We start from the raw sequence: 21,048 nt of genomic DNA, 5'->3' as shown, positions 1-21,048 counted from the left end.
GCTTGGTGGCTTTTGGGAAAAATGTGAGCATTTGATTCCAAACTTCAGTGTAGGCAGGGATTTGCTGTTTTCATTTATGCTGAGCCTTATTTCTGAATGATGGGGCCCTGCTTGCATTGTCCTGATGTGGTGGAATTTTCTCTGTGGGGAGATTTAGTTGCTGACTCATTGCATGGACTCAAAACAGATCTATGTTTACAACTCCCCCTTCCCCCTTCTTTATTCTTATTCCTACAGAATACCTCCCATCTGATGGAACAGGCTTCAGCCCATAGACCTCACAGGAGCCAACTTTAAACAGGGTAGTTCAGATATAGCTTCCCATTTAACTGTTTTCAGCTGGAGCAGCTCAGAGTCAACTTAAAAGTGGCATTACTGATAGGGTACCAGGAGTCTGCTTTCCTCATGGCCGGGCCTTGTTCATTATTATCCCATGCTGCTGTACATACCACCCCCTTTGTCTTGCTCCAACAGTCCCTCACCTGTTCCCACACAGACCCATCGCTCCCTCTGGCCTCTCCTTCCCAGTCAGTGCAGTAGGGACAGCTGTATCTGCATTTCCCTGTGCTTCCTGCCTTGCTCAGATATGTCTCAGTGATGCCCAGTGATAGGACAAGGGGCAATGGCTATAAGCTGGAGCATAAGAGGTTCTGAAGAAATACAAGGAAGAATTTCTTTCCTGTTCAGGTGATGGAGCACTGGAACAGGCTGCCCAGATGGGTTGTGGAGTCTCTTTCTCTGAGGACATTCAAAACCCACTTGAACGAGTTCCTGTGTGACCTACTCTGGGTGCCCCTGCTCTGGCAAGAGGGTTGGACTGGATGATTTTCGAGGTCCCTTCCAGTCCTCAGATTCTGTGAACACTGAGCATTTATACAGCGTTTCACCTCTACAGGAATACCTGACATTAATTGTGGAGAGCACAGCGTAAGGCTTCTGTTGCTGCACAAGGCCTGTAAAGAAGCACCTGCCAGAGCTGCACTGCCACGCTCTGAAGGCATTTGGAGCATGTGTCAGTTGTTACGGGGTTCTCAAACCCTCAGCCTGCAACTGAGCAAAACCCATCTTCTGAACAGGCAGAACAAGTGCAAAACGCTCTCTAAGAAGCTATGGAGCGAGAAGAGAGACACAATGGTGACTGTGCTGTTTAGTCCCACAGCGCTCAGGCGCTGGGCCCGGCAGCGGCCTTCCGTGCCAGCCGGCCCGGCTGGGCCCCGCTAGGCCCGGCACCGGGGTCCCCTCAGCCCGCTCCGCGCCTGGGCCGCTGCGGGGGCGGGGCGAGGTCCCATGCGGGTGACCGCCGCCGGGGCCGGGGCCGCCGCCTCGGCCGCCGCCGCAGCGCCCCCGCCCACCTCTCAACGGCTCCCCGTCAGCCAGCCAATCACCCGACACTTCCTGCAACCCCGCCAGCCAATAAAAGCGCTCCACGAAAGGCAGCGCCGTTGGGGCGTGTTTTGGGGCGGGAGAAGTGTCGATTGGCGGCACCTCCAGCCAATCGAGGAGCCGGGCTGGAGGCGAGGCAGGCGGACGGGAGCGCTCTCCGCCAATGGGAGAGGCGGAGCGAGGTGGGCCGGGGGCGGGGCTGGCGCGCGGCAGATAGGCGGGCGGCGGCAGCGCCGGCCGCGAGGACACGTGACGGAGGTGAGGGCCGCGGCGGGGGGCGGCTGCGGCGGGTGAGTGTCCTCCTTCCCTCTCCTCCCCAGCGCCCGTGTCCGGGGCAGCCGTGTCGCTGTTAGTGGGAAGCAGCCGGCGTAGGCCAGCCCACAGGGCCTCCTGGCGGGGTGAGGTGGTGGGGGAACCCGGAGGAGCCGGGCCGGGTGCGGGGCGCGGCGGGCAAGGCCCGGAGAGGCGGCGAGAAGCTGCTGGGCCTTGGGTGTGTTGGGCGACTGAGGCCCGTGCGTGCGCCGGGGGGAAGGCGGGGTCCTCTGGGAGTCGGGGCGAGCGAGGCGGCCGCGCCTGGAGAGGCCCTGCGGCCGGGGGCGGGCATGGGGCTGTTGCAGGCGCCTTCGAGCGCCCGCTCGGCCTCTGCAGGCCTCTGAGAGGCCTGGTGGGGAGCGGCGGGTATTCTGGTAAGTTCTCAGGCCTCTGGGCTGAGGAGTGGCTTGTGGTAGGGCTGCGACTGGAGCGGGTCCCAGGGGCCTTTGGTGGCGTTCTCCTTCCCCTCGATGGGGTAGGACGGGGAGAGGCTTCTGAGAAGGGAGGGAGGTCGGAGGTGGATGTGGGTTGGTGTGCGGTTTGGGTTTTATCTGGCTTCTTGCTTAGGCGCCAATGCGTGGAAATAGTATTCGGCTACCTACAAATGCTTAGCATCAGTGAGCTCTAGAGAGGTAGAAGGTGAAAGTAGGTTTGTGTGGCCTGATGCAGGCTGTGTGGTGGAAAGAAATCTCTGGAAGGTAGTGTTCAAGGCATAGAACTGGAAGCCCAACAAGTGGGGAAGCTGTGGTAATCCAACAGCCAGGGAGGCCAAAGGTGAAGTACAGCTGAGGAGACTGCAGTAGCAAGGTCTGAGAATTTTGTGGCCTTAAAATACATGTTTTGATTTTTACTCCTCTTCCCTTTCCCTGAATGTCATTTATGTTGTGTGTCTTCAAAATAATATACAAATGACATCTCAATTATCTGGTTTGGTTTTTTGTGGTTTTTTTTTTTGCTGAGGATTGTAGTGTGTGCTTTTAAAACAAACAAAAAATCTCCACAGCTTTGATTTAAAGCATCTATAGCTTACTGGTATCTTGTCTGTACCAGGCCTAAAGAGTGAGCTTTTAGATGCAGGTTTCTGACTAAGAACTTTCTAGGCTCTAGAAGGAGAAAAACTGCAGGTGATTTGGTTGTGAAGAGAAGCAGACATAGTAACAGTAGTAATAGTAAAGGCCCACATGTTATTATTAGTGTTAACGTAATCAGTGCTGCAGCATTTCCACAAAGCAGTGTGGAAAACTCTTTCTGGAACTTATTTAGAGTATGTTAGATGTCTGAAAAATAGTCTCTAGGAATGTAAAGTATTTCTAAATACAGTATGTTTACCCGTCATTGAATAAATATAACTAAGGCACAAGCTTTATGGGACACTTCAGCCACTGGGGTTTGGGCTGTTCCTAAAATATTGCAAGGAAATAGCAGAACTCTAATAATGTATGAGATAATGCAAATAAAATACTGATTAAATACAGGTTGAAATATGTTACTCTAGGTTCTCTCTGCACTTGAAATTATTTCAAAAACCTCCTTACTCTTGATGTGATTGTTAATACCTGAGCTTACCCAAAATACCTAACACAATTAGGAAAAGCTTTGTTGTAAATTTTGTGGTTGTAGTAAGACTCGGTATTTCTAGTATTAAAAGTATTGTAAAATTCAGACAATATCACAAGCTGTGTGTAAGATGTAAATTGCTTCCTGATATCACTACCCCCCCTAGAAAGGAAGTGTTAAGCAAGACAGTAAGAAAGCTTGCAGCTTTGGTTAGATTGCCTTCTCATTTGATGTGCTGCAGCACTTCTCCTTTAATAAACGAATAAATCCTTTACTGAGAATACCTTGTGACTTGCACTTAGCTCTGCCTTTTACTTCCTTTTCTGGCCTTTTTATTTTACTGCCTTTAGTAGGGATTGTGGTGGCGGCCTGCTCTTGCTGGAGTCAAATCTGTATCAGGGTAAACTTGACTTGGTTTCCACGCATGATGGTCTGAAAGAGCTGGAGGCACCTCTGGATCTCCACCTAATGCAGTTTCCCCTGGCAGCCAATCTGTTATATGGTCAAAAAGCCTTGCAGTTCTCTCTTTGCCCTCCAAGGACTTCCAGTTCTATGAGAATGATCTCTTTGCTGACAGGCAATGCTTTCTCCCTTACCTTATCTGCACTGTTGTGTATTATTTTTAGAAGCTGGCATGTTTGAAATACTTATTAAAACCTAGCTCTGTTGTTGTTGCTTTTCTCACCTACCTAATCTCTTGTATGGTTTGTGCTCCTTACAACCCAAACAAAAGGCAGCTTTTTTTCTATGTAACTATCAAACTCTCCAGGAGAGATTTAGCTAACCCTTTCCAGGAGGTTTTCCTCAAATCTTACGTAGCAGTGTGTCTCAGCCATCCCCTTTAAAAAAGGGGAAGGGGAGCAAACTACTCCAACACAGACCTCTGGCCTGTTGTCAGCAAGGCAGTTTTAGTTCAGCCTTTTCTGCTGTTTGTTGAGTTACAATGTTAAAGGCAGAACTTTCACTAGATGTTGTCTAGCTGCAAAAACTAAGCATTTAAATGGGAGAAAATGTTGTCTGCATCATAATTAATTGCTTCATATATATGAATGTAGTTTTATTAGATCCCTCTTAGAGGGGTGGTGAGGTAATGTACTGGTTGCTGAAATTATTGCGTTTGGCCACATGATTGTTGAGCTTTGCCATGGAGCGTCAATCTCCTGTGTCTGCCTAAGGACAGGTCTGTCTCAGACAACTGCAGATGACAGAACTGCATTTGTACCTGTGGCATTAAGCTGACTCTGCTGCCAAGAGCTTTATTTCCTTTATCCTTGGCTACTTTATCTCACAGTACCTCACTTGTCCTGCCACAGCTCTTTTTGCCTTTGCATGGTGGATTGGACTGGAGTATTGATTCAGGGTTAAAATAACACAGAAGAAGGACTTCAAGCCATCTTAAACCAACTGCTAGTTCATCATGAGACTATGTAAACAGTTACCTTTGCACCACGGAGGAGCCAGGATGTGAAAGGTGGAGGGGTTGTGAGATGCAGAGGAGATTTCCTCTACTCTTTAGTGGTTCTGACTTAAAAGCTAGTGGACTACTGTGTGGAGTAGCCAAGCCTTTGCTCAGAAACCGTAATAATCTCATTGGAGAGGGGAAAATGGGTATCTTTCTCAGCCTTTCTACTATTTTCTCTCTGCATTTTGTTTTTTTGTGTTGTGAATAGTTTCCTTGACTTTCTTGTCTTGTAATTTTTCTTCCATAATTCTCGTTTGTGTGAGAATGCATGGCGCTGCTTCTTACTGGTGTGCTTCCACTGGAAGTACAGTACTCAGGTACTGTGTTTGGAACACAGGACTTTGCTAGCAAATTTTGCTCTTTTGACTTAAATCATTCAACTGTCACTCAGATGCTGGTGAAATAGAAACCACTGATCTTGAGGTGTAGTTCATGGTAAGTGACTTATTAAAAACAAGAAACGCTTCATCTGACTGTTATTTTTTTAATGTTGTAGATAGCCAGTAGCAACACACAGTAGTTACACATTCTGAAATATGCAATGTTAAGAACTGGCTTGAGGAACCACTCAAGTAGATAAAGGAGATGATTAAACTGGTTTTGCAGGCTGTTTGATCTGACAGGGAAGTTACATTCTAAATACCATGTTCTGGAAGTGTGATAGCGAAGGACTTAAACATCCTTTGTGTGGGCTCTTTTGGTGTCTGTCCTACCCCAGGACATATATGTTAGAGAATGGTGACAACTGTGTGTGGTATGGGTCAAGTGTTCCCAATTATTATTCATGACAGTTAAGAACTTTCTCCTTTATACCCAGTGAAAGGGGAATTGTAAATGAAAATAAATATTCTGAAGCTGTGTAACTTCCTTGAAATCCAAAGGCAGCAGTCACTTAGCCTTACATTTTAAGAATGCCCCTTCTACAGCAAGAAGCTGATTCTGTCTCTGAATCTCACCCCTGTTTGGTTTGCTTTTACTTGGTAAAAAGTAAAGTCTCTGTAGTGTGGCTGTTCCCAGTGTCTTTTTTCAGTGCTCTGCTATAGCTCCTGTAAGTTCCGGGGAAAAAAATAATTCATACTTTTGACAATCAGGTGAATGGTGCTCAAATGTCAGCTGTAAATTTTGTAGTGTAGAAGTTGACTGTGGATGGACACACAGCCAGAGAGCAAGTGATTTGTTGGCACAGACAGTCTCAGATTCTCTTCTGAGTTAGTACTTTGGTTGGAGAGAAAATTACTGCAATGTAAGTGATGTCCCAGTGTCTCTAAGTATCCAAAGATCTTATTAAAAGAAAAAGAGCAGATGAAGTTTTAGTCATCTCTGACTTAAATTGTTATGGTGAAGACAGTTGCACTGAAGTAGAATGGAGATGTCAGAAGGTCCCATCTATTATGAAAGAGTTCTTTTGTTAAAGGCTTGTGGTCATTGCATGATCAGAAATACACTAACCTTCAGAAATATCACAAACCTAAGGGGAAGTGCAGGCAGAGTAAAAAATGGCTAATAACAATTGCTTGGAAATTGGACACCTCATCAAGGGAGAGAGGTGATTGTAATAGAGTAGGTGGCTGCATGTCTGAAGGTTAGACTGCATTTTAGGTGACTTAATGGAACACCTGTAGTTCTAGCAACTTAAAGCTCCACTGCAAAAAATGTTTTATTCCTGTTTTGTACAAAACCTGAGTTCTTCTCTCTTCCCTTCTCCCTTTCTAGCTTTTATTTAAGCATAACCTAACTTACTAGGGCTTGATCAGGTTTATGTTATGTCTCTAAGGATTGTCTGAAGTGAGGCTGAAATTTTCTCCTGTGACAGTACATCCGTTGTGGATAGAAGTAACTTTTTTAACATGGAAAATGTGTGCTTCACTTAAATCACTCTTTTGAGAACATAGTGTCTTTTATTTCTTACAATTGAGTTAGTTTGTGTGTTGTTACACATTAACAGAATAAGGAGCTTGTCATGAGAACTGACAGTCGCTACTAGTCTCCCAAAGGTGTATGAATGGTAGCTTATGAATTTGGGACTGATTTAGTATGTAGGAGGTGTCCTAAACAGCTTTCTGTAGTGATAGAAACTTGTGACTGTTGCTTGCCAATGATTAGAAAGAGTTCAGGGTGTGAAACTAGATCAGCTTCTCCTCATGCTTTTAGCTTGCTTTGGGGAGGCAGAGGCATGGAGGGGAAGCTTGCTTAGGAATTTGGACAGATAGTATTTCTACCTTGAAATGAGGTGCAGTGAGGCTTCAAGTTCAGACAGTGTTAAATGTAGACCTGCAGGGCAGATACCTATGGTTTTGTCAGGAACACAAATGTGCAGTGGCATAGCTTCTGCCCCTGCAAGATGGGTAACTGGTAGAATTGTCTAGGTTCACTGGAGTGCTTTGAGAGAAGAATTTCTGGAGCACCCTTGGCTGCAGTATGAGGCTGTGCAGCTTTGCCACTTAAGTGGTAGCGTTTACTAAAGTCCATCTGCTGCTGACAAGTATTGCCAAAGAGTTGTAGTTGGGGTGGGATTGCAAGTAGGTAATTGCTACATATGGAGTCAGTACTGATGTGAAAGTTGGGGGATGATTTAATTCTTTCACCAGAACTTTACTGCTGGTTGGCTAGTGGTGAGATTACTTAAGGGAGTATTTGCATACTAAATCATTAATATCCTTTGCAGAGGCTTGGGTGGAGGTATGCAGAAACTCCTTCTTCTTAGGAGGAGCAGAGAGAGTTGGCTTATTTTTAACCTTGATATATTTTTTCACTTCCTTGTATCACTTTTGAAATCATGAAGTGGTCATTCTAGCTACATAATATGATTTGAAAGCAGCTATAAACCTTTGGGTAAAATCTTTCTGAACTTACCTTGCCAAATAGATTTTTAACACAGCTAAGGCAAAATTCAACCCCGTCCTTGGAATAGTGTCCTTGTGCCACCTCATCTGTGGGTGTCTCAGTCACAGAGGATGCATCCAGAGCTCTAAAGGTCGTTTTTTTTCAACTGAAGTTTCAGGCTCTTATTTTCTTAGCTGTTTTTATGCTGGTGGGTATGAACTTATGCAGAGGGCATGCTACCTGTGCAAGAGGAACTTCCAGGAGCACTGATGTATGTGTGACATTCCTTGGTTTTATATTGTGGTACCCATGTTAGCAAGTCACAGCTCTTATTACTGTGTGTTCTGTCACTGCTTTCAGTTTTGGCAGTACACTGTGCATTAAGCAAACAAGCTTTACTCATACATAACAACACTTGGAAGTTTTTGTCAGCCTTTTGGCTCAGGGGTGGTTGAGAGCAGTTGCCTGAACTGCTAGAGAGAGGGTTGTGAGTCTGCTTTTAAACCATAACCCTTAAGGCTATCACTGTTAGAAAACTGGCTGCAATAGCATGTTGCTGTAGTGACAAGCTGGACGTGACCTCAACACAGGTCTTAAAATATAGTTTTACGGTAGTTAGGAAACATCCCCTCTGTCATTAGAAGTAAGTTTAAAGAGCAATCTTAAGAGTGTAGTTTTGGAGCATTGGATGGTGCCAATAAGCCTTTAAGACTCTAAGTTAATTTGGTTGCCTAAACATGCTTTGTAAAGTTCAAAGTTTGTTTTCTAGCAGAATCTTAGACCCCTACAGGCACTATTTTGTTTGCAAGTCTACAGGGCTACAGCCTGAGGCAGGAGTGTAAGAGAAGGAGGTGAAGTTTGGTTTTATACTTGCTTTGGAAAAAAGTCTCAATCTCAGTTACTTTGCAAGAAAAATTTGGAATGTGATTCAAAGGAGAAAAGGTGAGCAAGGCACAGGTTGGTCTTGTGGTTTGGATTTTTTTAAGGCATATGAGCAGCATGCTAGCAGCATTGCCATCTGTGGCAACCTAAAGATGCAACAATCTTTTTTTTAGCAAGAAAGTCAAATTGAAACCCATTGTACTTGGAACTTTTGAGCTACAACTTGCTAACATCTACCACATTTTAGGTGTAACAATGTGCTGAGCACCTTATAAATGAGTTGAAGTGTGATAGTTTAATTCTGTAAAGCCTCTGCTAACAGATAGTATTTTTCTTTGGTCATCCTGTTAAATTAGAGATCAAAAGAGGGAAATCAAGTCAACTCTGTTAAAAAGTAAGAAATTTTCTCCTGAGTCAGCCTCAGTAGCCTCAAGTGCTTTTAGATGTCTGCCAATGGTATCAATGACTGTTGGCAGTAGTTTCAGAATAAAACCTGGGAAAGACTGAATGGAAATGCTGGTGTCCCCCAGTGAAAAGGACAAAAAAGTACTGAACAGGACATAGAGGGTTGATAATGCTATAGATCACTCACTACCTGAAAGAGTGAGATGATAGTATTTCAGTTCCTGAACTGAATGGAAATGTCCATTTCTAATGGATGCATTTTAAATACTTCAAAAGGAAGAAATAGATTTTCTGTTGAGGCTTTTGCAGGTACATAGGTTGTGGTGGTGTGTGTGTCTGCTGCTCTGCTCATGGACTGTGGCAGTGTAAGAGTAAAACTACAACACTTCTGCAGCATGATCTGCAGAACTTGCACGTGTACTCTTCCACCCAGTTAATGCCTATTTTGTATTGAATACCTTAGCTTTATGTTGGGTTCCTCTCCAGCCTTTAGAGTTGTCTTGACCAACTAGATGCATTAAGTGACATAGCTGAAAAGACAAGTTGGCATTTTTCTTTCGGCGGTGTGACAAGGCAGTTTACCTGTTATTGTGGATGCTCAGTTTTGTACCAATCAGCAATGCTTGGCTCTGCATGTAGCACTGGGTTGACCTCTTCACCTTGTCTTGTTTATTCAGATCATGGAGCTGAAATGGCTACTGTATGTGACCCTGCTGGCATTCGGGATTCTTGCTGTGCAGGGACATGATATGGATGATGACAATGATGGGGATGATGTAGTGGATATTGAGGATGACTTGGATGATGGCATTGAGGAGGTAGAAGAGTCAAAGCCTGAAACAAGCGCTCCTCCTCCAGCTCCAAAGGTCTGTTGTGGAACTTATTTTAAAAACTGAATTGCTGCTTGTGTTGTGGTCAATATTGGTCTGATCTGAGCTGCCTTTACTTTGCTAACATTCACTATGTTGTGACATTATTAAAGATGTTATCTGGGAGTAAGGCTTGGAATTAAGCTTAGCTGCTTTGTTTCTATTCTTGCATCCCCTACGTTCTTTCAGAAGACTTAGGTCCACATTTGAAATCTGTGATGTGATTATCAGGAGATAATGCTAATGTTCCCAGCTAGATATATATTTTAGTTGCAGACAAAAGCACAGTGGTTTGGCACAGACAGCAATATTTACATAACTTTGGTTATTTATGCTTCAGTGGTGTTCCAGGTAAGCTGTATTTGAGTGTAGAGGGGAAATGTGAGCTGTGTGTGCCTCTCTATTTCTTTAGAGAATGTGCTTTAATGTGCATAAATGCCTCTTCTCCAATAGGTTAACTACAGGCCCCCAATCCCAACTGGTGAGGTGTATTTTGTGGAGTCCTTTGACAAAGGAACTCTGGATGGGTGAGTATAATCTGAAAGATAATCCAGTGTAGCAAGTTTTTGGTGAAAGGCAATGAAACCCTCTCTAAAGCCTGTGTTATTCAAAATTGAAGCAAAAAGTGGTGGTTGGCAAGGATTAGAGCAGTGACAGTAAGAGGCTGACTATTAAAATACTGAGCCAAACTATAGTATTTCCTTTTGTTCTGGTAACAAAGGAGAGGCAAGCTGTACAGGAGTTACGTTTTAATCCTCGTGTGACTATTTACTTTCCTCAGGTAATGTGAGGATGGTGAGGTACTGCTTTTATTTTTTTACAAGAATGAGATGCTGTGGCCATGATCCTACTTGGTGGGTAGGTGAAAAGAAGCAAAAGCAGAAAACTTTGCAGGCTTAAGAGGAGTAATCCTCACTGGGGTATAGTCAGAGGACAGCAAGGGCTATCTTAAGGGCAGGATTTTTAATGGATAAAAGTATGGTTTTCCAACTATTGGATATATCTTCCAGGTGGATCCTTTCAAGAGCTAAGAAAGATGATACAGATGATGAAATTGCTAAATATGATGGTGAGTCTGACCCAGGTTTTGGATGTTAGATATTTCTGATGTCGTTTGTCAGATCTGAAGAAGAGGTACAAGTCTCTGTTTACTGTTTCCCAGTTAACATGACATTCACTGAAGAAAATGGGAGGGATGTTTATATACCTGCCTAATAATAAATAGTTTTGGTTTAAACAAAATATCCACTTGGGGATTTAAAGGATTTTTTTTTTAGTGAAGATGTTATGCTAATAACTTGATAAAGAATGTGGACTACTGTGTTTAAAATTGTGCTGAACAGACTATCTTGAACAAGATTTGGTAACATGTAATTAATTTCTTTCCAGGTAAATGGGAAGTCCAAGACATGAAGGACACGAAGCTTCCAGGAGACAAAGGGCTTGTATTGGTAACCCGAGCCAAGCATCATGCAATTTCATCCAAACTCTCGAAGCCTTTTGTATTTGATACGAAGCCTCTTATTATACAGTAAGTAAAGGATAACTGAGTGTTCTGTTGTTTCAGGGTGGACATGATAGCAAGCTGAGGTGAATTCCATAACCAAGCTTTTGTTGATAGCAGTCTAGATGACATAAGATGCTATTAAATGCTGTTAAAGATGCTGTTGTTCAGCTGCTTTGTAAGAGTAAAGTAGCAACCAAGATTCCCAAAGTGTGCAATTAAAACCAGCATAGATCCCTCATCCTCAAAAGGAAAGAAATCTTTGAAAACTAGACTTGGTAACCTGTTTTGGGACTTCAGTTCACTTGATTTAATTATAGTAACAAGATCAGGCAACTGACTTTTTTTGAACTGTGAAAGTCCGTGTCCTTCCAGACAAAAGCTGGTCTGCCCATACGTCAGTATACTTTTTTAATACAGTAAACTGTCCCTGGTTTCTAAGGTGGAGTGACCAGAGTGGTAATGGTGCACTCATGTCCTTCCTTTTTACTTTATCTGTCATGGAAGATGAACAGCTTGTCTAGGTCTGTTTGGCCATAACTGATGTAGAATATTTAGTTGCATGCGTGTCACGCTAGCAAGTTGGTGGGGGGAATCATTCTGGAAGAACAGTTGAACTGTGGATTATTATCTATCAGTTTTAAACAAAGAGTAAGCTAATTCGTATTTGCACAAGATAATGAATTGTTCATTTTGCTTTGCATGACTGTTTAGGTTTGGTTCAAAATACAAGGCTAAAAATAAATCCCAGTGGTCATCCACTCCAGCTGCTGGCATTGAGAGAGGATCAAGCTTACTTAGCCTATTCCTGACAAAGATGTTTTGCCTTTTTCAAAATCTTTGCCATCCCTATATATATTGCTGTATGCTTATAACCCTAAAGGGGCTTCTCCTAGGATCCAGTTGTTACTGCTTTGGTAGTCTTGCAAATTGAATTATCTGTCTGCTATAGTAGTTGGAGGGAAAATAATTGGCTTGCCTCAATCTTTGTTGCAGCGTCTTACATACTTGCAAAGCTTTTTCTTCCTTCTCTCTACTTCTAGATCACAATCTTTTAGACCAGCAGTCAATTCCTTTTAATATTTTGTCAGATTGTTTTCTAAATCTTTGATTTTTCTAATTTCCCAGGCCCTTATGAATATTTGCATAGTCCTTAGAGCGTAGTGTGTGTTTTCACTGGGTGCATGATTTGAAGCAAACAACAAAAAAAGTCTTAATACACAATTACAATTTTCAAGTACAAATTACAAAAGTATTTTTCCCTCCTGTATAACGTGTTCTCCCTTCTTTGTCCAAACTAAAATTAGGTATGAAGTAAACTTCCAAAATGGAATAGAGTGTGGTGGGGCCTATGTGAAATTGCTTTCAAAAACCCCTGAATTGAACTTGGTGAGTAATGCTGCTACTTTGAGTATTAGCTGTGAAACAAAGCTCTTCTATTTTTCTTCTTCCCGAAGAAACCCCTTCAGTAAAGGCAGTGGGGTGTATTTAAGGGCTTGATTGCAAAAGTACTTTGCACTCAGCTGTTTCCCATTGTTTTCAATTGAAGGATAAATACTTCTGAAAATCTTCTGGCCTCTTGAGAGAAAACTCTGGAGTTCTCTAGCAGTTCTGGACCTTTGCTAAAGTCTGCAATACTTCAAGTTTCCTTAGGTTCTAGGACCAAAGAGGAAGTATTTTATAAGAGTTGTCAGTGTATGAGGAGAATCTTTCTTGGGAAACTGTTGTGCAGAGGAAGATTCTGTTTCATCTTTGAAAACAGACTCTTGCAAATACCTAAACGTACACCTTGCAGTTGTTTTCTGTCTTGCCTTTAACATGCTAACCCGCCTGCCTGTTACTGGGTTTATGTTGAAGTCTGGAGAGGTGGCACTGGGCACAGCTAGCTGTATAGAGTAATTTGTTTCATAAATGACCCTTGAGTACATTGTCTTAAAAGTGTGCTTAATTGAAGAGATCATGCTATTACCCCTAAGGATTAAGGATAATTTTTCTCTCTTTGTATACCTCCTTGTATTGGTTTAGCCTCTTCAGGCAAAGCTGAGTCACCTTGTGTAGAATTTTGTAGCCTATGGGTTTTCTTTAGCAATCTTCTTTTCTGACTTGTTACTCTTCCTTCTTCTTTCTTTCTGCAGTCTCATTGGAACTGTATTATTAAAGTATTTTAAAAAAAGACACCCAAGTAGTCTTGTAGGCATATAAGCAGTGTAATATGTGCATTGAATTTTAAGATAACATTAGCCAGAAGAAATAGACGTGCATGCAGTGTGCAGTGGTGAGATTGTAATATCCAGTTTACTCTCAGAGTTGAGACAGTAAGCCAGTTTGCAAGTATGTAAATGAAGTACAACTCAGCCTCACTTTTATTACTGCATATCAGTAGGTGGAAAAAACACTCTGGACTATCTAGTCATTCATTATTATCAGTAACTGATACTTCTGTATTAATAGGTTTTAAAATCCTTTATTGTACTGTAGAGACAGACTTAAACATTGAAGTTGTCACTTGCACTTATCTTTTTGATAACACTTGAGTAGCTGTTGTTTTCTACCTGGAAAGTAGAGACTAAAGGTGCACAATCAAGTAGCTGGGACAATTCTGGTAGGTTTTTTTAGAGGCTTGTATTCTTCATTCAAGCTTTAGTGTGCTCAGGCACTTCACTGGCTTGATATCCAAGTTGCAGAAAAATTTCTCATGAGTTGGATGTTCTTATGCCAGACAATGACTTAAGTTGTATTTCAAAGTAATGGAATAAAGCTTTGCATTGTTTTTAAAGGATCAGTTCCATGACAAAACTCCATATACAATCATGTTTGGTCCTGACAAATGTGGAGAGGACTATAAATTGCATTTCATTTTCCGACACAAAAACCCAAAGACTGGCAAATATGAGGAGAAGCATGCAAAGCGTCCAGATGCAGACCTGAAGACTTATTTTACTGATAAGAAGACCCATCTTTATACTCTAGGTACTGTCTATTACTGTGCATGTCAATAACTATATTGTTTCCTGAATCAAAAGCTCATAAAATGAGCCAGATGAACAACTGAATATTTCCATCAATACGCCATAAAAATAAAAAACATTTGAAAACTCTGAATATAAAACCCAATCCTATTATAGAGAGGCTTATTTCTTGCAAGAGGTCTTGAGTTGTATAAGAAATGTCATGAGACCTTGAACTTAATAAAAAACTGAATTTCGCAGCATTTGTGAGTAACTAGATATGCTAAATATACCCAAAATAATTATCAACATCTATAAAGTGCATGAATGCTGCCACTGAGTAATTTGGGGTATACTAGGCTTTAGATTTAGAAGGATGCTCTCTTTTTTCCTTTTTTTTTTTTTTTTCCCCTTGCTGGTTTTGTAGTACCAACTCTTAAGTAGAGCATCTAGTCTGGTATATCAGCTGTGACAAATCTTACAGGGAGTGCTTGGAAGGATCTCTGTAGCTTTTCCTGCTACAGAGGCAGTAATGGATAACGGAGTGAGATGAAAATCCTGTGAATCAGTGGTAGGGAGTCTTATTCTTATTGTTGGGCAGAATGTGAATATATACATTCTTACTAAGAAAGCAATATTTACTGTCAGTCAACTTGCTGTGGTAACTGGTAAATCACTCTCTGAGCTTCTTTTAGCATATTTAAAATAGAACTCTTGCAATATGTCTCTTTTTATCAGAAGACGAGGTGTGGTTCATCATCACTAGTTAGGCTTTGGCATATGGAGAAAGGTCCTTAGTTCTTTAGAACAGTTGCAGGGTAGGTGGTAGCTTCAATTGCTGGAGTTGTAGTTGTACCATGGGGATGAGTGATGCCTTGATGCATGCTTTGTATCACAATGTGTAATGGTTACATCAACTTTTTTTCTAACAGTCTTGAATCCTGATAATAGTTTCGAAATACTGGTTGATCAAACAGTCGTGAACAGTGGGAATTTGCTAAATGATATGTCTCCTCCTGTGAATCCACCCCGAGAGATTGAGGACCCTAATGACCAGAAGCCTGAGGACTGGGATGAGAGACCAAAAATCCCAGACCCAGATGCTGTTAAACCAGATGACTGGTGAGCTATGGAAGGGGTGGAACTGAGGGAGACCTTAGCCTGATCACTTGGCCCTGATGGAAGAGTCTTTCTTGGATGACTTATGGAACGTTTTGAGTCTCACTCTTGTAATCAAAACACAATCGATTTAGGCATCTAAGCAGCAGCAGTTTGGTAGATGAAGCCAGACAGGATGCGTATCCTCTGGGAGTTACTGTTTAGTGCTCCTGTGCTGGCCACAGATAAAGGTTTTACTGAAACAAATATGCTAGCTGATGCTTTCATGCTTGAGATCAAGAGATGAGCTGCAGAAGCTCTGTGAGAACTGTAAGATGTTTGTAGTTGTTTGTGTACTGTACAGTTACAAGTGACAGAAATATCTGACATCCTAAATCAAACTGACACTGGGTTTCTGTCTTTGAACCTGTGCTTTGTGAACCATAGACTCAATTTCAAGCTCAAATACGTGTTTACAGAGACCACTAAGATACAGGATTTCCTGTAATATGCCCCTTCTAGCTTGCTTTTAAAAAAGTTGTAGCATTGCCTTAAAGTTGTTGCCATGGTTGTGCCATGAGGCACATATGTAGGTAACAGATTGCAAGGCAATTCTGTTGTGAAATCATGGTGTTAATGCTTTCCTATCAGAAGTTAAACTGGCTGGTTGTCTATAGATCAGTGGGCTTGTTCAGAGTCTGTAGAATCGTGTCTTGGGGTTAAGAACATCTGTGGGGGATGTGTGTGTTCTTAACATAATATTCTAATCTCAAGGGATGAGGATGCTCCTGCAAAGATTGCAGATGAAAATGCTGTGAAACCAGAGGGCTGGCTGGATGATGAGCCAGAATATGTAGCAGACCCTGATGCTGAGAAGCCTGAAGATTGGTATGTTCACTGCCTATTGCAAATAACAGGAAATATTTCATGGCTTTGGTACTGACTTTTCCAAGTATAGGAATAGATCGTTCCCAGTTGCTTGCTAACAAAAAGTTGTCAATTCAGACTTTCTTTCTTCAAAAGCAGAAGGCAGAGTTGGTCTGAGGAGTCTTGTTTTCTAGTGTTCATTCTGCTGTAAGCTAAATGGGGCAGGGATAGTCATCTTGTTAGTAGTACCATACTTTGAAAGGGCTGGCACAGAGGCTGTATGCAGGAACTGCCTTTTGTTGAGCTGTGCTTCAAGCTGTGTCTTGAAATCCTCATTCCTTCAGCAGTGTCTTTATCTACAGACCTATGCTGTACGTAGTTTCAGCATGTCAATTTGGATAATTTTCCCAGAGATCAGATATTGTCTAAGTTTCATTCTGTGTAAAAGCAAGGGGCAGACTTCAAAAAATGAATTTATTTTTTCAGGGATGAGGATATGGATGGTGAATGGGAGGCACCTCAGATTGCAAACCCTAAATGTGAGACAGCCCCTGGCTGTGGTACCTGGCAGCGACCAATGATTGACAACCCAAACTACAAAGGCAAATGGAAGCCTCCTATGATTGATAACGTGAACTATCAGGTTGGTGTTTTCATTGCTTAAACTGCTGGCCACTGCAGCATTTCTCTTACAAAAAGCAGAATGATTTAGATTCAGCAGATGTAGTTAAGAATACAAATACTGTCATGGTTGTGATGTGTTTCAGGGGGATGGATTCAAAGAGCTTTTTTGCTTGGGTTCCCTTTATAACAGAAATGAAAATTGATTCACAAAACCTGATGAGTTGCAGCTGTAGACATAGTGATTAAATTCAATGGTCCAGTTTTTGTCTTAGTTCATAATGGGCTGAAAACTAAAAGCTGTATTACAGCAGGTAAGACTGAATGTCTTTTGTCTTTCCTAGGGTATATGGAAACCTAGGAAGATCCCAAACCCGGATTTCTTTGAAGACTTGGAACCTTTCAAGATGACTCCATTCAGTGCTGTGGGACTTGAATTATGGTCAATGACTTCTGACATATTTTTTGACAACTTCATTATCTGTACTGAAAGAGCTGTGGCTGATGATTGGGCCAATGATGGATGGGGACTGAAAAAGGCAGCTGATGGCGCTGCAGAGGTGAGAAAGAAAAGTTTCGTTGGTTGTGTCTGACTGGAACAGTGGGAGCATTACTGGTGTTCTCTCCCAGTCTACCAATATTATATGTGTATGTACCAGGGCTAGGGGTTACGATAAACCAGACTGGAACCTCAGTTCCTAATTATAGTAGTGATTGCTAGAGTACTCATTGCTCTTTTGTGAGGTTTTTGCTGTATTGGACTGGTAACTTTACCTTAATTCTTAATTTGTAAACTGTGGAAAAGTATGTGTGCAGGTTAGCTTTAATGTTTTGAGGTACGAAATATAAATTGCAAAAAGCCTATTTGAAATTTCTGTGGCTTAAGCTGAACTGCTACAACTTGCTGTATGGGATGAAGTTTGACAGTTAATCTTATCTTATAGCCTGGTGTTGTGGGCCAGATGATGGCAGCTGCTGAGGAGCGTCCCTGGCTTTGGGTAGTCTACATCCTCACTGTGGCTTTGCCAGTATTCCTTGTTGTCCTTTTCTGCTGTTCTGGGAAGGTATGTGTTTGCCCTAATATAATGTTTAAAAAGAGATTCAGGAAAAGTTGCCTTAATGTCACAAATAACTGACTGGCTTTGACAATTTTTTTTTGCTTAGAAACAGACAACTGCTGCGGAATACAAAAAGACTGATGCTCCTCAGCCTGATGTGATGGACGAGGAGAAAGAGGAAGAAAAAGATAAAGGGGACAAGGAAGAGGAGGAGGAGGACGAAGCAAATGAGGAAAAGCTAGGTAGGTCAACTAACTCTTCAGAGGGTTTTTTTTTATTCCATGATAGAGTAAAACAGTAGGATTGGCAGATGTGGAATAAAGCCTATGGTGAACTGAAATTAAAGTCAGAATTGAGAACGAGATACTTTTGTTTTCCTTAGAAGAGAAGCAGAAAAGTGATGCTGATGTAGGAAGTGCTAGTCAAGAGGAGGAGGAAGAGGAAGAAGATGAGGACAGGAAACATGCATCAGAGGTAAGAGTGCATAATTTTTGAGGGAAGTCTTGTGCATTTTTTTTTTCCTTCAGTCATGTAGAACAAACCTTCCTAAAATGTTAAAAGTTACCCTGGCTCATGTGATACTCCCTCCCAGTGTCACAACTTTGGGAAATTTCGTTGCCCTGCAGAATAGGAACTTCTGTAGGCAACTTCAGCAGAGCAGGGTACCTTGCTAAAGTAGGATTGCTGGAATACATCTTCTTGAGTCGAAAGGCTTGACAGCTTTGTGCGGTCATTATGTGACCTATTAAGTTTTCCATGTTGACATAATGGCTGACTTCAAGCAACACTCCACCCATGTTTAAGTTGAGGGTATTTTCACAGCAGCAGGTACCATTTGTAAGCAGCAGATAGTGTACACCCACTGTGAAATAGAGAGGATTTGTGTTTGTCATGTACAGAAAGGAAGGATAGTAATGGCAGTAAACCCTTTCAAAAATTAGATCCTAATGTAAAAGTGGAAATAAATTATTTGTAGACTTGCTCTAAATGTTTTTAAGAGTATTCTTTGATTTGTATTTCCTTGATGTTTACACAAATTACTTCCTTGCAGGAGGAAGAAACTGTGAATAGATCACCCAGAAATAGAAAGCCAAGGAAAGATTGAGAAAAGTCATAAGAACTTGATCTGTGATTATTTTTTTTTTCTTCAAACGTGGTTCTGGGAGAGGACCTTGGACACCTTACATTGAAACTTGGACAAACCTCAAGATTTTGCCATCCACAGGTTCCAGTCACACTATCCAATGTAATGGAGTGTCTAGCAGTAAAATATTTGCAATCATCTGTTTAAAAGAACATCATTCCTGTAGAAAGAATGCATTTAATATAATGGGCTGTGGATTTTGGAATGTAACATAACTAACCTTTTCATTTTTGGTTTTAAATATTCTTTTCTTTTTTTTTTTAGTAGATTGGTAGAACTTTTCCAGTCTCAACCTTGGCTTAATTTAATATATTAATTAGTGAAAAATAACAATGAGTCTTGAAAGTGCTAGGTGACAAAAATGCAGTTTTATATCTAGTTTTTTTAACAAATATGTAAATTCCTAAATGCACCAATGTCTTTATATCCCTTAAAAATTTGATAATTGTTTAAAGAAAAGTTGCTGATGTGTTTGACAACCCCTCCATCCTCAAAAGGCAACAAAACTGCGGAGGATGTATGGGGAAACCAGTAGTGAAGCTCTAATCTATCAACTTCATTCTTTTGGGAGAAGAAGAAAGAGGAAGGAGGAGTGGAAGGAAGGAAGGAGTTAGTCAGTTGATAGAATATGCATACTGTGCATGGCTAAGGCCCTGATACATGTTGGCAAATGATCTAGAATTTGGAGTGGGTCATCTTAATGTGGCATTTCATCCTGCAGAGCTTGCAGGTAATGGATTTTTTAGTTCTCTAACTCTTTTGTAAAGCTAATTGGTTGTTTAGGGGTTAGACTACTTCCCCCTTTGCCCTCTGTTCAGCCACTGATGCTTTCATTTCTCTGTGACTGTACGGCTTTTTCTGAGTGCAACTTTGCCTCAGTTGCTGACGCGCTTCATGTTCAGCTCATCGTCAGTTTTTATTTTTATAGCTAGGCCTACTCCTTTCCAGGGTCCAAACACTGGGTAGGACAGTGTCCCATATCCTCTCTATTGTTCTCACTGTATGTTTGCTCCTGTAAAAATGGGGAGGTAGTCACGTGACACAAGCTGAACTGAATATTTAAGGAAAAAAAAAAAACCCAAAACAAACCAACCAAGATGTCAGTATTGTAGGTGAGGAAGGAGCATGTGGAGTATCTTAACTGGTATGTGAAATGTTTAAGTCTTATCTGCTCTTCATGTAACAAATGCATCCTAAATTATATTGTGAATGTTAGGGACTTCCATTTCCAGCTGAATAAATTTTTTAAAGCATTGAGTCTACCATATTACACTGTTTCAAACACTTTTTTGTGGAATGCAGGTGATCACAAGAGCATACCTCTGAGGGTGAAATCTATGTAACTTCATTACTCTGTACCAAATATGTTGGCATTTGGATGTCTCTATAGATAAACTTTTGCCTTTGTTTAGAGTGAAATTAAATGTCCTGAAATTTACTCTTCTTGCACTGAATTTAAACACTCCAGTGTTGTTTGGTCATAGCATAGGTATAGTGTGGGGAATAATTCCCAGGGGTTGGGGAGGGAAGAGTGTTCCAGTTACCTTGCAAACAATTGAACCAATTACTAAAAAAACACTCTTGGTTTTGGGTTGGTTTTTTTTGTAAGACACCTTTTGCTGCCTGTCCTTATGTTGTATCCCTTGGTTGTTGTGTTTGAAATATTAGTGGTCACAAATGCATAGCAGGATTTCTTGATCTTTCTGCAGCGTGCAAATAAACTATTGTAAGCAAGATACTGGAAGTAATTTCAGAGTTCTGTTGGGAGCTATTGCATGTTTAGAATGCCTTTGCCTGTTGAACACCTGGTAAATACTGCTCCTTATTGCAAATATAGCTTATACTCTGACATGGAAGATGTCATAGCTTAAGCATTGCTACTAGCTTGTTCCTCAGGTCTGTATTTTTAATCAAGGAGCAGCTGCTATTTATGACTCTCAGTCCTTTGAGAATGAAGTATTATGTAAATTATTTCAATTCAGCTAACATTTTGAGCACAACATAAATCTATTAATCTAATGGTTTTTATCTTAATATGCAAATTGCCTTAAATTCCCAAAACAGGTCACGTGCATAACATGTTCTTTCAAAACATTAAAAGTAAACTTTAGTCTG

The 21,048-nt window shown here is 41.5% G+C and overlaps 1 protein-coding gene across 3 annotated transcripts; it reads left to right on the top strand.

Moving 5' to 3' along the window:
* The first annotated feature begins 1,580 nt into the window (after positions 1–1,580).
* Positions 1,581–20,671, top strand: CANX (calnexin). 3 transcript variants are annotated; one of them, XM_062002449.1, is made up of 15 exons: positions 1,581–1,673; positions 9,502–9,690; positions 10,147–10,220; positions 10,704–10,762; positions 11,083–11,224; positions 12,505–12,586; positions 13,975–14,167; positions 15,078–15,267; positions 16,018–16,131; positions 16,597–16,753; positions 17,076–17,291; positions 17,676–17,795; positions 17,896–18,031; positions 18,172–18,263; positions 18,841–20,671. In XM_062002449.1, the coding sequence occupies exons 2-15, from the start codon at positions 9,505–9,507 to the stop codon at positions 18,892–18,894; spliced, it is 1,815 nt and encodes a 604-aa protein (XP_061858433.1). In that variant the 5' UTR covers positions 1,581–1,673; positions 9,502–9,504; the 3' UTR covers positions 18,895–20,671. The 3 variants fall into 3 exon arrangements, with proteins under 3 accessions (XP_061858433.1, XP_061858435.1, XP_061858434.1); XM_062002451.1 differs by having other exon boundaries at positions 1,584–1,641; XM_062002450.1 differs by lacking the exon at positions 1,581–1,673 and adding an exon at positions 1,694–1,781.
* Positions 20,672–21,048: the final 377 nt, after the last annotated feature.

The sequence above is a fragment of the Colius striatus genome, chromosome 9 (assembly GCF_028858725.1).
Source record: "Colius striatus isolate bColStr4 chromosome 9, bColStr4.1.hap1, whole genome shotgun sequence".
In the NCBI taxonomy this organism is placed as follows: Eukaryota; Metazoa; Chordata; class Aves; order Coliiformes; family Coliidae; genus Colius; species Colius striatus.
The sequence above is the reverse complement of the archived record's forward strand: the minus strand, read 5'-3'. Positions and strand labels throughout refer to the sequence as shown.

Bases quoted from the DNA above. Each gene is read 5' to 3' on its own strand.
- CANX (XM_062002449.1), top strand. From the start codon at position 9,505: ATGGAGCTGAAATGGCTACTGTATGTGACCCTGCTGGCATTCGGGATT. The intron at 16,754-17,075 runs GTTGGTGTTTTC...TGTCTTTCCTAG, and splicing joins TTGATAACGTGAACTATCAG to GGTATATGGAAACCTAGGAA. The intron at 18,264-18,840 runs GTAAGAGTGCAT...ACTTCCTTGCAG, and splicing joins ACAGGAAACATGCATCAGAG to GAGGAAGAAACTGTGAATAG.